The 13957-nt window shown below is 37.7% G+C and overlaps 1 protein-coding gene across 1 annotated transcript; it reads right to left on the bottom strand.

Annotated features, from left to right (window-relative positions):
* Positions 1-647: 647 nt before the first annotated feature.
* Positions 648-13707, bottom strand: LOC130911230 (diablo IAP-binding mitochondrial protein-like). Its single transcript, XM_057829063.1, has 6 exons — positions 13619-13707; positions 10882-11002; positions 5283-5405; positions 3575-3685; positions 3407-3503; positions 648-1492 (listed from the first exon to the last, which is right to left on the bottom strand). The coding sequence occupies exons 1-6, from the start codon at positions 13660-13662 to the stop codon at positions 1290-1292; spliced, it is 699 nt and encodes a 232-aa protein (XP_057685046.1). The 5' UTR covers positions 13663-13707; the 3' UTR covers positions 648-1289.
* Positions 13708-13957: the final 250 nt, after the last annotated feature.

Genomic DNA, 13957 nt, shown 5'->3' on the forward strand with positions numbered 1-13957 from the left:
GCTCTAGCTCAACTCATGCCACGAGATTAAAAAAAACACAACAACATACCTGACTGCTGCCGAAAAGCTGCTACAAAGTACAGCCACATAATGTTACGGTAGATATCATTTATATAAGACTAGATGCATTATAGATTCGGTAGTGTTAACAGCACACCTACAAAAAGCTAGATGCGAGCGTTAGTAAACGGCCGCCATCTTAAAGCATTACACTTCCCTGCAAGGCTGTTGTAGCGAACCTTCCAAGCAAACCTAATTAACTTTTTATCTAAAATACTCCTAAAACGGTAAAATATTGACTTGAATCTATCTTTAAAATAGTTTTAAAACTTTGGGGAAATTATGGAATAACGGGAGCAATTTTAACAACTTTAACGGTTGATTCACAACATTAAATTAATTGAATGTAGTTTAAAGCTGCTGATACAGAATGGGGACTCGAGTTTTTTTATTTAATGTTATTTTTGTATATTTGTTTACTGCTATATGTTAACTTGATACTGAAATAGTAGTTTGGTTTAGCCTGAGAGTATTTTTGAACAATTTTGGAACTAATGTACAAAAAAAAAAAAAAAAAAACTAAAAAAAAAAGGAGGGGGTGCATCAATAATCGTTTTATAATCGAATCGGAGCCTCTGAATCGTAATCGTAACCGAATCATTAAGTGCCCAAAGATTCCCAGCTCTAGTAATGATGTTCTGATCATGTGCACCTGATGTGTTACACCTGTGTGTAATTTTAGCCATTTTAGGTGGGATTGAATATGGGGGTGTCCTAATTTATTCCTCAACAGAAATTGCATGTATTTAAAAATGACATTTTACAAAAGTTATAAAAAATATTTTTTTCACAGATTTTTAGTTCTATTAATTGAATCTTTCAAGAGTGTTAAAATTGATACTCAATATCCATATGGCCAAGTATGTTAGAAAACACACAGGCTTCCATAGGGTGTCCTTATTTTTTTACATGACTGTATGTTCAATGTGTTGTAGGGGTCCTAAAGAGTAAATCTTTCAGACTATTTTAGTCTAAAAACTTCCCGTTTCAAATTCCATGCTCTTTTTTTTAATGTTGGCAGAGCAAGTTCGACATTACAGGGACATTCTGAAATCCACAAACAGTGCAAAGACCTCCACTTCGGTCAGACATGAAAAAAAAAAAATCACCCATTCTCCACAATGTGTTCAGAGTAAGAACTGTCAAATTCACAAGTATTCCACCAAGGCAATCCAGTTTTGCGCCAACATGTACTAGTTTCTCACTTCTGTGTTTGTTCTTAGCTTATCTCAGTCTTCTCTGAGGTAAGCTTCAGGCACATCTTCATCGCTTTTCTCTAGAGCGGCGGCCCGCTGGGCTGATGCTTGGACCTCCAGGGCTTTGGCCTCTACCAGCTTCTTGTCTGCATCCCTGGAGAAGTTTCGTGCCTCCTCTGCCTGGGACCGGGCAAGCTGAATGTTGGTCTGCATGGTGATGGATGCGTGCTCTGCCCCTGCAAACGTAACGTTACGTCAATCCATCAGGAGAGACAGCGAGAACCAAAAGCGGTATTTGCCATACGGCAAAATGGATTTTGCCATGTGGCAAAATTGATTCTGACATGTGCCATTTTTTATTGTATGTGGCAAAATGGATTATGGTTTGTGGTAAAAAAAATTTTTTTTGAGGGGGCGTATATGGCATTTATGCAGGCCATGCATGTCCATGCCATTGACGGCTATGCACGTCCAAATTTTCCATTCATTTTAAATGGGGAAAAAAACCGTGTGGCTGTGATTTTCGACTAAACACTGACCATTAGAGTTCACTGACATTCAACTGGCACCCAAGTAGGGCTGTGTCATTGACGGCTATCCATATAGCATTTTTTTTTTTTTTTTGCCATGTGGCAAGTTTTATTTTGACGTCGATTTTTTTTTTTTTTGCCATGCGGCAAAATTGATTTTGCCATGTGGCAAAATTAATTTTGAAATGTGGATTTTTTTTGGGGTGGGGGGGGGGGGGGGGGGGTATTTGGCATAATGGATTTTGGTTTTTGGCTTTTTTTTTTTTTTTTTTGGTATGTGCCTTTTTTTTGGGGTGTATGGCATTTATGCAGGCCATGCACATCCATGCCATTGACGGCTATGCACGTCCAAATTTTCCATTCATATTAAATAGCAGAAAAACTTATGTGGCTGTGGCAAAATTAATTTTGAAATGTGGATTTTTTTGGGGTATGTGGCATAATGATTTTTTTTTGTTTTTTTTGGTATGTGGCTTTTTTTGGGGTGTATGGCTTATATGCAGGCCATGCACGTCCATGCCAAAGACGGCTATGCACGTCCAAATTTTCCATTCATATTTAATAGCAGAAAAACTTATGTGGCTGTGATTTTTGACCATACACTTACCATTACAGCGTACTGACATTCTACTGGCGCCCAAGTAAGGCTATGCCATTGACGGCTATCCACATAGCATTATTTTTTTGCTATGTGGCATTTTTTTTTTGCCATGTGGCAAAATTGTTTTTGCCATATGGCAAAATTAAATTTGACATGTGGATTTTTTTTTTTGGTATGTGGCATAATGGATTTTGGATTTGTGGCCACATACCCCCCCAAAAAATGCCCCAAACCAAAATCCAATAATGTCACATACCAAAAAAAAAAAAAAAATCCACATGTCAAAATTAATTTTGCCACATGGCAAAATCAATTTTGCAACATGGCAAAAAAAAAAAAAAAATCCATCTCAAAATACATTTTGCCACATGACAAAATCAGTTTTGCCACATGAGAAAAATATGCCCCATGGCAAAAAAAAAATCCGCATTGCAAAATCCATTTTGCCACATGAAAAATACTGCTTTTCGTTCTCGGCCCTGCTGGTAAGATTTCCAGATACGAATCATCTTTTGTCTGCCTTTTTAAAAAAATTTTTTAAATAAATTGGTTTGGAATTAAAATTTGGATTTACCGCTGCACATTAGACATTTCAACACAAGAGGGCGACAGTGGACTCCGCAACGTCTAACCCCCATTAAATTATGTAGTTTGGCTTTCATTGAAAGTGAAGTTTGGTTCTCACATTTTCACAATTTTTGTTCAGGTGTTTTTGCCATATTTGAGAAAAAGTGAAGTCTAAAAAAAACATTGTTGCTCGTTTAATGTTCGCAAAAAAGCACTAGGACACTCCACAGAAGTTGTGGCAAAATATTTTGTGGACTGATAAAACCAAAGTTGAATTGTTTGGGAGTAACACACAACATCATGTGTCGAGAAAAAAATGGAACAGTTCACCAACATCAACACCTCATCCCCACTGTGAAGCATGGTGGAGGGAGCATCATGATTTGGGGCCGTTTTGCTACCTAAGGGCCAAAACTGACCAACTAGAAGGCTGTGAGGTCACTTTTCCACACCTGAAGTATACGCCGCCTCAGCCGCTGTTTCACACAAACGGATGGCGTTGATCCACACTGCCTCAAATCGCTTACACTCCTCTTGCCTGTCGCTGATCTATTTCAAAGGAGAACATGAAATGTCGGACCGCCACAGCAGTCAGCTTTGTTTAGAAGGCCAAAACTCACCTCCGCTCTCTGGCCAACCATCACCTGCCAGATGGAATCCTCCTCTGCTTGGCTCAGTTTCCCCAGTGATGCTAGGTAGCGCTTTTGGAGCGCTACTAGCGTGTGAACAGCCTGACCAAAAAAAAAAAAAAACCCCAGACATATAAGCTCTTATTTGCGGCATTTTGTGTCCAATTGTTCTCACTTTTGGCCACCTTCTTTCAGGATAAATTCGTGCAGATATTCATCAGCCATTGGTGACTGCACATACAGTAGACACCACAAAATTGTGGCATCGGTTTATTTGAGATTTAAATTATTCTTTATTTTATTCTTTTAAAAGGCAAAGAAATTATTTCCATTATATTTTTCGTTTTTGGGGATTTATTCAAAGAACATGCTAAATAAATATATTTAAAAAAATTTAAAAAAAACTTTTTAATTTTTTATTTATTTCTAAAAAGTAAAAGGGAAAAGTGCATTTTAATGTATTCTTTTGAAAATAAACTAGGGCTGTCAAAATTATTGCGTTAACGGGCGGTAATTAATTTTTTAAAATTAATCACGTTAAAATATTTGACGCAATTAACGCACATGCCCCGCCCAGATTAAAATGACAGCAGTGTAATGTCTGCTTGTTACTTGTTCTTTTTTTTTTTTTTTTTGTCTGGCGCCCTCTGCTGGCACTTGGGTCCAAATGATTTTATGTGTTTAAGGAGTGAACATGATGTAATGACATCAAGAATGGCGAGCTACTAGTTTATTTTTTAATTGAAAATTTTACAAATTTTAATAAAACGAAAACATTAAGAGGGGTATAAATACAACATTTCTATAACTTTTACTAACATTTATCTTTTAAGAACTACAAGTTTTTCTATTCATGGATCGCTTTAAGAGAATATTAATGCCATCTTGTTGATTTACTGTTATAATAAACAAATACAGTACTCATGTACCGTATATTGAATGTATATATCCGTCTTGTGTCTTATCTTTTCATTCCAACAATAATTTACAGAAAAATATGGCATATCTTAGAGTTTGAATTGCGATTAATTACGATTAATTAATTTTGAAGCTGTAATTAACTCTATTAGAATTTTTAATCGTTTGACAGCCCCAAAATAAACCTAAAAAGCTATTAGAAAAATAAGTATTCTCTGATTGTCTCGATGAAAGCAAATGATTATCTTTGTAATGTGTAAAATGAGATTATTGCAATGATAACTACATAATATTCATTGAACGCACAGCTGTTTATTCCAATGCAAATTTACAGCTAAAATGTAAATCCCACAGTAATGCCACAGCAATAATAATAATAATAATAATACATTTTATTTATAACGCGCTTTACATTTGAAAACAAATCTCAAAGTGCACATCGCCAGAAAAAAATAAAATAAATAAAAAGACTAAGAATAAAAGAGGAAAAGCAAAACAGGCAGAAGCACAGATAAAATCAGATACCAATCAGATAAAAATAAGATAGTCAAATAAAATTAGCTAGAATAAGCTTTTTTAAAAAGGTGAGTTTTAATAACAAATGTTATATATGGGCAAATTAATTGACTAATCGCAAAAAATAACCAGTAATTCGTGTTAGTGGTGTAATATGATATAACTGATTTGCTACTTCAGAGACATCTAGTGGTCAATACATACTACTGCAATTCATCAAACAGCTGAGCTGTCATATATTTTCAGGGTTTTGAGTCAAACTCACCTTTGAATACTCAGTAATTGCATCTATGAGCGCTAAAGTGGTCTGAGACAGGAACGTGTTGGAACTGTCAGTCACCAGTGAGGCTGCTCGTCTTATCAACGACTCATGAGACAAACTCGGAGCCTGCAACACAGAAACAGGCTTGAATTTTTAATGCTGACAACTTTCTATGAAAATCACTGGACATTTCTGACTATAAACATGAATTTAAGAAATGTGGCTTAAAGGGGAAGTTCAGAATTTTTGACATTAGGCTTAATCTTCGAGTTAGCGTGGGTTTTAATTAGTCGGTGGAGTTATTTCAACAAATTCCATGCAGTTTGTCAGATATGATAGTTTCGGGGCTCTGGAGTGGCTAAGCTAGCGCGATTCAATGGTACAATCTTAGCATGCCAATTAGGGATGCAACGATACAGTTAAGTCACGGTTCGGTCCGATTTTCGAAATGAGGGACACGATTTTCGATTCGATTCAACACATTTAATGCTCTGAAACAAAAAATATAAGTGTTATTTATTTATTTTGCTAACATGCAAAAATAAATGCCATCATAAAAACATGCATTATAGTGCATAATATTTTTGGGTTTACTTCTTACTGATCTGAAGAAATGTTGTATATAAGTGCTGAGAACAATCTTTACTGTTTGTAAAGTGAAGCGGTGCACACTGTTGATTGCTACTGCTCTCTTAGCAGGTATGTTTACCATATGAGCAAAACATCCTATTTGTGGTCTGAGTCCATCTGTGTTACGTACTGAATGAATACTATTTGTAGCATTATCTACAGTCACTGGTATGGATTGATTTGGCCTGTTTAACTTCCATTCAGTCATGGCGGTTTTAAATTTATCGATGTCGTATATTTACTACGGGTCCCATGGTCACTCTGGGCTCACGCAGCCATTGGCATGGGATCTAACGTAGCATATCTAGGTTGCTATTCGATGATATCTAGTGTGTGTGCGCAAGTGTTGTCGGGCATTAAAAAAGACGCCACAGAAGTCACGTCTGCTCAATACTGCACAACACCAGCATTTGACAATCGACTTTCATAAACAGGACATGTTTGAATTACAGCGCGCTTAATCTGCCACTCACTGTTCATCATGTAACTAGGGATGGGAATTGATAGGAGTTTTACGATTCAGATTCCATTATCAATATTGCTTAACGATTCGATTCTTTATCGATTCTCTTATCAATTCTAATTTGGGGAAAAAGAAGAAGAAACGTTTTAATTGGCATCGTGTTTGTTTAATCAATAATATAATAGTATAATAATAATATAATAGTTTGGGGACCCTGTTAAAGTGAATAGTTTACCAGTATATTGAAATGCATGCCTTTTAGTTTTTATGGTGCTTTCACGCTCAAGTGGGGGCGCCCTTGCGCTTCCTCACACGTCGAAGAACGCGCTCACGTGAAGAAGAGCGCGCTTACGCGCGAAGAAGAAATGCCGCATCCAAGCAAGTGAGCGAGTTAGTGAGAGAGGGAAGCACTGCTACCACCCTACGTTCTTTGTTAATGTTTGTAAAATATCTACAGAGGCAACGCCAGTATGTATCATCTTTTGTGTTTTTGTTGTGTGTTTCCACTCGCGATCGGACACTTAAATCCAGTTGTGCAGTGGTTTGAACGATGTGCTAATGCTAGCGAACGCATGCTAACCGTTTTGTTATTACTGTATTAGCAGCTAATCACGTTGACGCAAACCTGTTTGTTATTGGGGATGAAATCGATTTGTTATCTATTATTTCTATTTTTGGTTTCACTCTTCCAAGTGATGGTTGAATAAAGTCAGCAAATTATACCAACGTCTTCTGTATCGTCATTTCGGAGTTTAGCTAGCTGTATAGCTGTCTCGGTGAGGACATTGCAGTCTATTCCCTCCCGATGCAGTTATCTCCACCTTCCTTCCCAATGCAGTTAGCTCCACCTTGCAATGACTGCAAGTCGTTTTGTTGAAATTTTCCCTCGTGAAGTGAAGACACACTATCGAGCGTTTGAACCTACGTGCTGTCATTGTTATGTTTACGGCTGCAATGCTCGTGCTAAACCATCGTAACCTTTCATTTTCACCCCCTTTCCTGGTGAAGTGTAGCCAAACGTTGGAGCGGGTGGTTCTTGGCGCCATGCTAGTTTGATGAGTCTGGACAACGAGACAGTCACGACGCAATATGCGCCTTTAGGAATCGTTAAAGGGATCGTTAAGGCTTTTTCATTGTGATGTCGAGGCCTCGAAACACTAGGAACCGGGTCGGAATTGGAATCGGATTTCGATTCCCATCCCTAAATGTAACTGAATTAGCGCTCTGTGTCCCAGGGTCTTAAGCTGCCTGTTGTGAAAGCGAGGTTATTCGTAGCAGGCAAGTCGGCAAAAATATACTTTGTTGTACGTATCCATAAAGGCAGTCATTGTTAACTCATTCACTCCCAACCATTTTCACTGGAGCAAGGCCCTTCGCTCCCGGACGTTTTACTGGATTTTGACTGATTTTGCAAGGCCCACAGAAAATTCTGTTCTATTGCTATATAAACATGGAACCCACCAAAAGAAAGATTAGATTCTCTTCTTTCAGCAGAAAAAAAAGTTATGCACTAACTTTTTCCATTCTTTAGAAATCATCATTAGAAAAGAGCTTAGTTTGAGCAATTTTCCAATTTCTGATGAAAAAAACAGAGAAATTGAGCTTTTTGTAAAAGCATACTTTTCAAACATAACTTTGACTTTAACACAGCTATTTTTTGCTTTAGTTACATCCGAAACATCTGAATAATGTTTTCCTTTTTCAAAATAACATAAACAACAAGACAAATAGAGCTTTTGAAAATTTATTTACACATAACTAAACTATTGAACTGTTGAACTATTTGCGCACATAACAATGGGAAGGCTCTCGACTGCTCCCGGTTGAATGAGCTGGCTCCCAGTAACCTGATGAGTCCGGATCAAGATCGGTTTCACTTTTTTCATCATCTTTGGTTTCAACCTCGGGCTCAGAAGTAACGCAACGTGAGCTCCGCAGAACGCGTGAGGAACCTAACGCTGTTGTGGCCGTCACCGTCTGTCTCATAAAGATAGATTTTTTTTTTTTAGCCTTCCTTGACAATGGTTTCGTTTTCTTTTCAAAACACTCCTCCAGTGTCGTTTGCCTTTTTTTCTCCGATCGTTCTCCGCATTTTTCTCAAATTCTCACGCGTCTTCACAAGATTCCTCAAACTTCCGTTTCCTGACTATTTTTTCTTCACTTGCTTTCTTGGCCCGAGATGAGTTCTTACAAAATGCGCTACTGCCCTCCAGTGGCCAGTTTTATTGCTTTAAAATGAGTTTGAGCGTTGTGCAATGCAGTTTAGGTCCAACAGAACCTAGAGATGCCTCTTGTCAAAAAAAAAAAAAAAAAAATGTAAAAGACGTATAAATACGTTTTTGGGAAACTGAAACAATTAAAAATAGAACGTATTTATACATTTTTGGGAGCAAATGAGTTAAATATATACCAGTGGGAAAAGCATATCAGCTCATACAAAATGCTGCCAATCAACGGATTTGTACGACATTGACGCTGGCAAGCTGTCACCTTAAATTTCTGTCTTACCTCACATTTATCAGGCAGTTTGGGGGAGGAAGGGAGCTGCTAGCGGCAGAGTTTATTATGTCAAGGCAAAGCTGCGCCGGACATTTTAGCGAGAGAGACGACAAAAATAAATTCCCAAAATTCATTGTGGGTGGGAGCTTTTCATTTGGATCGAATACTTTTACGTATTGAATCATAGAGGGCGTATCGAACGGTTCAATATAAAACTGAGTATTGTTGCATCCTTAATGCCAATATAAAACTATATTAACAGATCTAAGATAGTCAAACAAATTCAAAATGCAGATCATTTTTCAAAATCCCAATGCAGCCAAAACAATGTGACACCAAACAGCCGTAATTCACTTCAGTTGCGCCCTCATAGCGTTCTGAGCGAATGTAAACAGCAAAGATGGCTGATCGCGCCAAGTTGTTTTTATTTTTAGCCATCAAAAGACATTTTGACGCCCAGCAAACTTGCCTTATTGTAAGCGATTAAATAGTGGAGGAAAATCTATTTTACTGTTAATTATTTTACTGTTTTACTATTGACGGTCTGCTTTTCGAACGGCAGCTGCATTTTGTCGAGTCACATTAGATTGAAGCAACTCGTTCAGTCTGGGTGCTTTTTTTTTTCTCAACTTTGCGACTAGGATCTCCCAGTTTGTGTGGCTTTCCAATGATATATTGAAGAACGTGGAACAACATAAACTGTGGTTATTTGCTGCTGGCTACGACATGAAAAAAATCAGTGGTGAAAAAAACGATGTGATATCACTCCTCCCTGCTCCCTGCAGAGCTGCTGGATTACAAATGTTCTGTTCTTACTACAATTATTGACATGCAATTGAAAGTTTTAATAACTTTATCCTGAAAAAACAGCCAACACTATTGATTGCATGGGTCATCAGTAGAGGTAGGAATCTTTGGGTACCTAACGATTCGATTACGATTCAGAGGCTCCGATTCGATTATAAATTGATTATTGATGTCACCCAAACCCCCCCTTTTAATGTTTTGTACATTAGTTCCAAAACAGTTTAAAAATCCTAATAAGCTAAACTAAACTAATATTTAAGTATCAAGTTAACAGTTAAAAACATTAAATTAAATACTCAAGTCCCCATTCTGCATCAGCAGCTTTAAACTAAATTCAATTACTTTAATAATGTGAATCAACCGTTAAAGTTGATAAAATTGCTCCCGTTATTCCATAATTTCCCTTCTGTCCACTAACAATATGTCAAAGTTTTAAAATGGTTTCATTATTTAAAGATAGACTCAAGTCAAGATTTTGCTGATTTAGGACTTTTTCAGATAAAAAGTTAATTGGGTTCGCTACAACAGAGCCTGCTAGAGAAGTCTACTGCTTTAAGATGGCGGCTGTTTACAACACGGCAACTACTAAACGGCAAGCGTGTCGTTTCGCATCTAGTTCTTTTTATATTTCCTAACAACGCAATTGTCTGACATTTAGCATCTAGTTCTGCGTATATGTGATATCTACTATAGCCGTATGTGGCCATATGTTTGTAGTAACTAGCAACTGAGCGTTGTTTGAACCAGCTGTCGGCCGCAGTCAGGTATTTTTGGTTTTTTTATCTAGCAGCATGAGTTGAACATGATATTTGCTCTCAGTCCGTTCCTCATTACGTCCTGAAGACTGCGCGGACTGTGTTTTAGTTCTGCTTTACCTGGTATAATTCAATAATCGGAATTTGGATGTTTGTGAATCGTTCTCGAATCTTTCACAGCCGAATCGCGAATAATCTAAGAATCGGTAATTTCGCATGCCTCTAGTCATCAGTGATTTTCACGCGTTCATAGGTTGTTTTTTTTATTGGCATGCTAAGATTGTACCATTGACTCGTGCTAGCTTAGCCACTCTGGAACCCTGAAACTAACAAATAACTAACAAACTGCACGTAGTATATTGAAATCAACTCCACCGGCTAAATAAACAAGATTAAGCCTAACGTCAAAAATGTTGAACTTCCCCTTTAATAGGGGAGGTGGCCTTACCTGAGTGAAAGGAACGGCGCACAGGCTGCCACCCACAGCCACAGACGTAGCCATGCTTCTCCATCTTGCCAAGGTGCATCCTGCTGGTTTACCGCACCTGCACAGTACCTGTGTGTTGCTCCTGCAAGGGGCCGGTAGAGAGGTAAATTGATTCAGGAGTTACATTCATTCTGGACAGCTAGTACAGTGCTACCTCGACATATGAAGTTAATTCGTTCCAAGACCTTGTTTGTAAGTTGAAATGGTCGTATATCGAGCAGGATTTTCCCATAAGAATACATAATAATTCCATTAATTCGTTCCACAGCCCAAAACACTATTCTAAATCTGTTTAAAATGCCAAGTTGCTTGCATGTTACGTGTTTTGGATCCCCCTGGTGGCGAGTTGCAATTTGTTGTTTTTCTGAGAAGGCATACAGTATAGTGGCCACCTAAAGAGAGCTAAGACAAACTTTCTCATAGAAAGAAAATAAAAAGGCAACGCGTTGATGAAGAGAAAGTTTTGGTCTGATTAATTCAGGACGGGCATCATTATTGTTCTAACCGGACTAACCGTCAGACCAGCTCAGTGCTTATTATATTTTTCTATCATTCCATCTTCATTTCAATGGTAAGCCTCAACTTTTTTTTTTACCACCTGCTTTAACATTCTTGGAACCCACGTTGATTTCTCTCACATGAAAATCCGCCGTGCGTCAGTCTTGCGGGAAAACAATGACATTGCGACGTTGTCATGAATTGTCGTATTTCGAGCATTTCGTCGGATGTAGAAACAAGTGACGTGTCAAATTTTACGTCGGAAGTCGAAAAGATAGTGGTCGAAGCGATCGTCGAGGTACCACTGTACTTGCTTTTCTATGATTTAAAGATTTAATACCATAAACATCATAAACTTCTTACAAATCGCCATTTAAGGGCCAAAATGTAGTTAATAACAATATATATACACTAACGTTCAAAAGTTTAGGGTCACATAGAAATTTCCTTATTTTTGAAAGAAAAGCAGTTTTTTATAATGGAAATAACCTTAAACTAATCAGAAAAACACTCTATACATCATTAATATGGTAAATGACTATTATAGCTATACTATTACAGCGGTTTTAATGCAAAATCTACATAGTTTTGTAAAGAGGCCCATTTAGAGCAAACATCACTCCAGTGTTCTAATGGTACATTGTGCTTGCTAGTTGCCTTAGAAGGATAATAGATGATTAGAAAACCTTGTGCAGCTATGTTGGCACAGCTCAAAACAGTTTAGGTGGTTATAGAAGCTATAAAACTAATCTTCCTTTGAGCTAGTTGGGTATCTGAAGCATCACCTTTGTGGGTGTGATTAAACTCTCAAAATGGCCAGAAAAAGACAACTTTCACGTGAAACTTGACAATCTGTTCTTAGAAATGAGGGCTATTCCATAAGAGAAATTGCCAAGAAATTGAAGATTTCCTACAACGCTGTGTACAACTCCCTTCAGAGAGCAGCACAAACGAGATCTAACCAGAGTAGAGAGAGAAGCGGGAGGCCCCGCTGCACAACCGAGCAAGAAGACAAGTACGTAAGAGTCTCTAGTTTGAGAAATAGATGCCTTGCAGGTCCTCACCTAGCAGCTTCGTTAAATAGTACCCATAACATGCCAGTGTCAATGTTGACAGTGAAGAGATGACTCCGGGATGCTGGCTTTCAGCATCAAAACAAAACAAAACATGAAAATGATCACCAGTTACTTTGCCAAGTAACTAATTACTCTTACATTCAGGTAACTGAGTTACTAACGCAATTACTTTTTGGGAGAAGTAATTTGTAACTATAATTAATTACTTTTTTAAAGTAAGATTAACAACACTGGTCAGCATATCGACATATTGTTCTATCAAATGCAACAGTTGTTTTGGCTTAAAATACAAGTTTCTTTTAAAGAGGAGTACAAGAGCAGAAACTGCTTTTTCAGGCTTTTCTGTGTTTTCCACCATAAGCATATGATCAATGAAATATGATATGGCTGATAACAGAGATTGATGGACATTTTTGTCCCATCTTTGATCTTAAAATTTCCCAGTCCTACCCAGAACGTGTAATGTGAACACAAAATACAAAATTCTGGCGATGAAGTAGCATTAAATGCACATTTAAGTTTCGTACTTCGTACTTCATAGTGGCCACAGAATACAAATTTGAATTTGATGATTGATGTTTTTGGCAACAATTTGCATTTTTTGTGTTTACTCACATGTCCAGTTAGAACACAGCTACTCTGTGAGTATAAACGTGAGTTTCGTGCACATATAAACTAATTTCCAGGTCACGAATTACCATTGTGTGCGCACGTCAAAGTTTTTTTGAGGCGACAATTTAATTTCACATTACATATCTGGGGCTCCATAAATTTTACTCCTTAGTTATTTACCTCGCGCAGGAGTAAATGGAGATGTTTCTTAAGCTGCGGCTGCTATCGCCAGTGTCCTTCATTTCAACTGAATCAACACGATGAGTAGCTTGTTCAACTATTACTTTTATTTCGATGTTTAATTAGTTGTTTATGTGCAAATTGCGCACATATCTTATTGCGTCACTTTATGTACCTTCCAGTATCTTCCGGTTTCTTTTTCGGTCCAACCCAATCGTCTAATGGATTGAAGAAACAAACCAGTACTCTTTGTGCATGTGTAGTTTCATCAAAACGTCACGTCAATATTTTTCAAAGACGTTTTAATCAAATTCATTTGAATCAGGACTTACCGGAGAAAACGTAAGAAGGCTGCCCCCCGCCCGAGTGCGGCCATGTTGGTCCGCCACAGTCAAGGTTCCACCATGTCAATACTTCCGGCTTCATGCCGCGTGCGGCTGCCATCTAGTGGCCAAAAGTTTCAAGGACGGCCTCGATTATCGTATTTCCTCCCAGTTTTTATTATTTTTTTAGGGCTGTCAAACGATTAAAATTTTTTAATCGAGTTAATTACGGCCTAGAAATTAATTAATCGTAATTAATTGCAATTCAAACGATCTATGAAATATGCCATTTTTTCCGTAAAATATTGTTGGAATGGAAAGGAAAGACACAAGACGGATATATACATT

This window comes from Corythoichthys intestinalis, unplaced genomic scaffold (assembly GCF_030265065.1).
Source record: "Corythoichthys intestinalis isolate RoL2023-P3 unplaced genomic scaffold, ASM3026506v1 HiC_scaffold_23, whole genome shotgun sequence".
In the NCBI taxonomy this organism is placed as follows: Eukaryota; Metazoa; Chordata; class Actinopteri; order Syngnathiformes; family Syngnathidae; genus Corythoichthys; species Corythoichthys intestinalis.

Coding starts and splice junctions, on each gene's coding strand:
- LOC130911230 (XM_057829063.1), bottom strand. CDS start 13,662: ATGGCCGCACTCGGGCGGGGGGCAGCCTTCTTACGTTTTCTCCG. Junction 11,003..13,618: donor GCCTTCTTACGTTTTCTCCG/GTAAGTCCTGAT, acceptor GGCCCCTTGCAG/GAGCAACACACAGGTACTGT. Junction 3,504..3,574: donor TGGTTGGCCAGAGAGCGGAG/GTGAGTTTTGGC, acceptor CCTTTGAAATAG/ATCAGCGACAGGCAAGAGGA.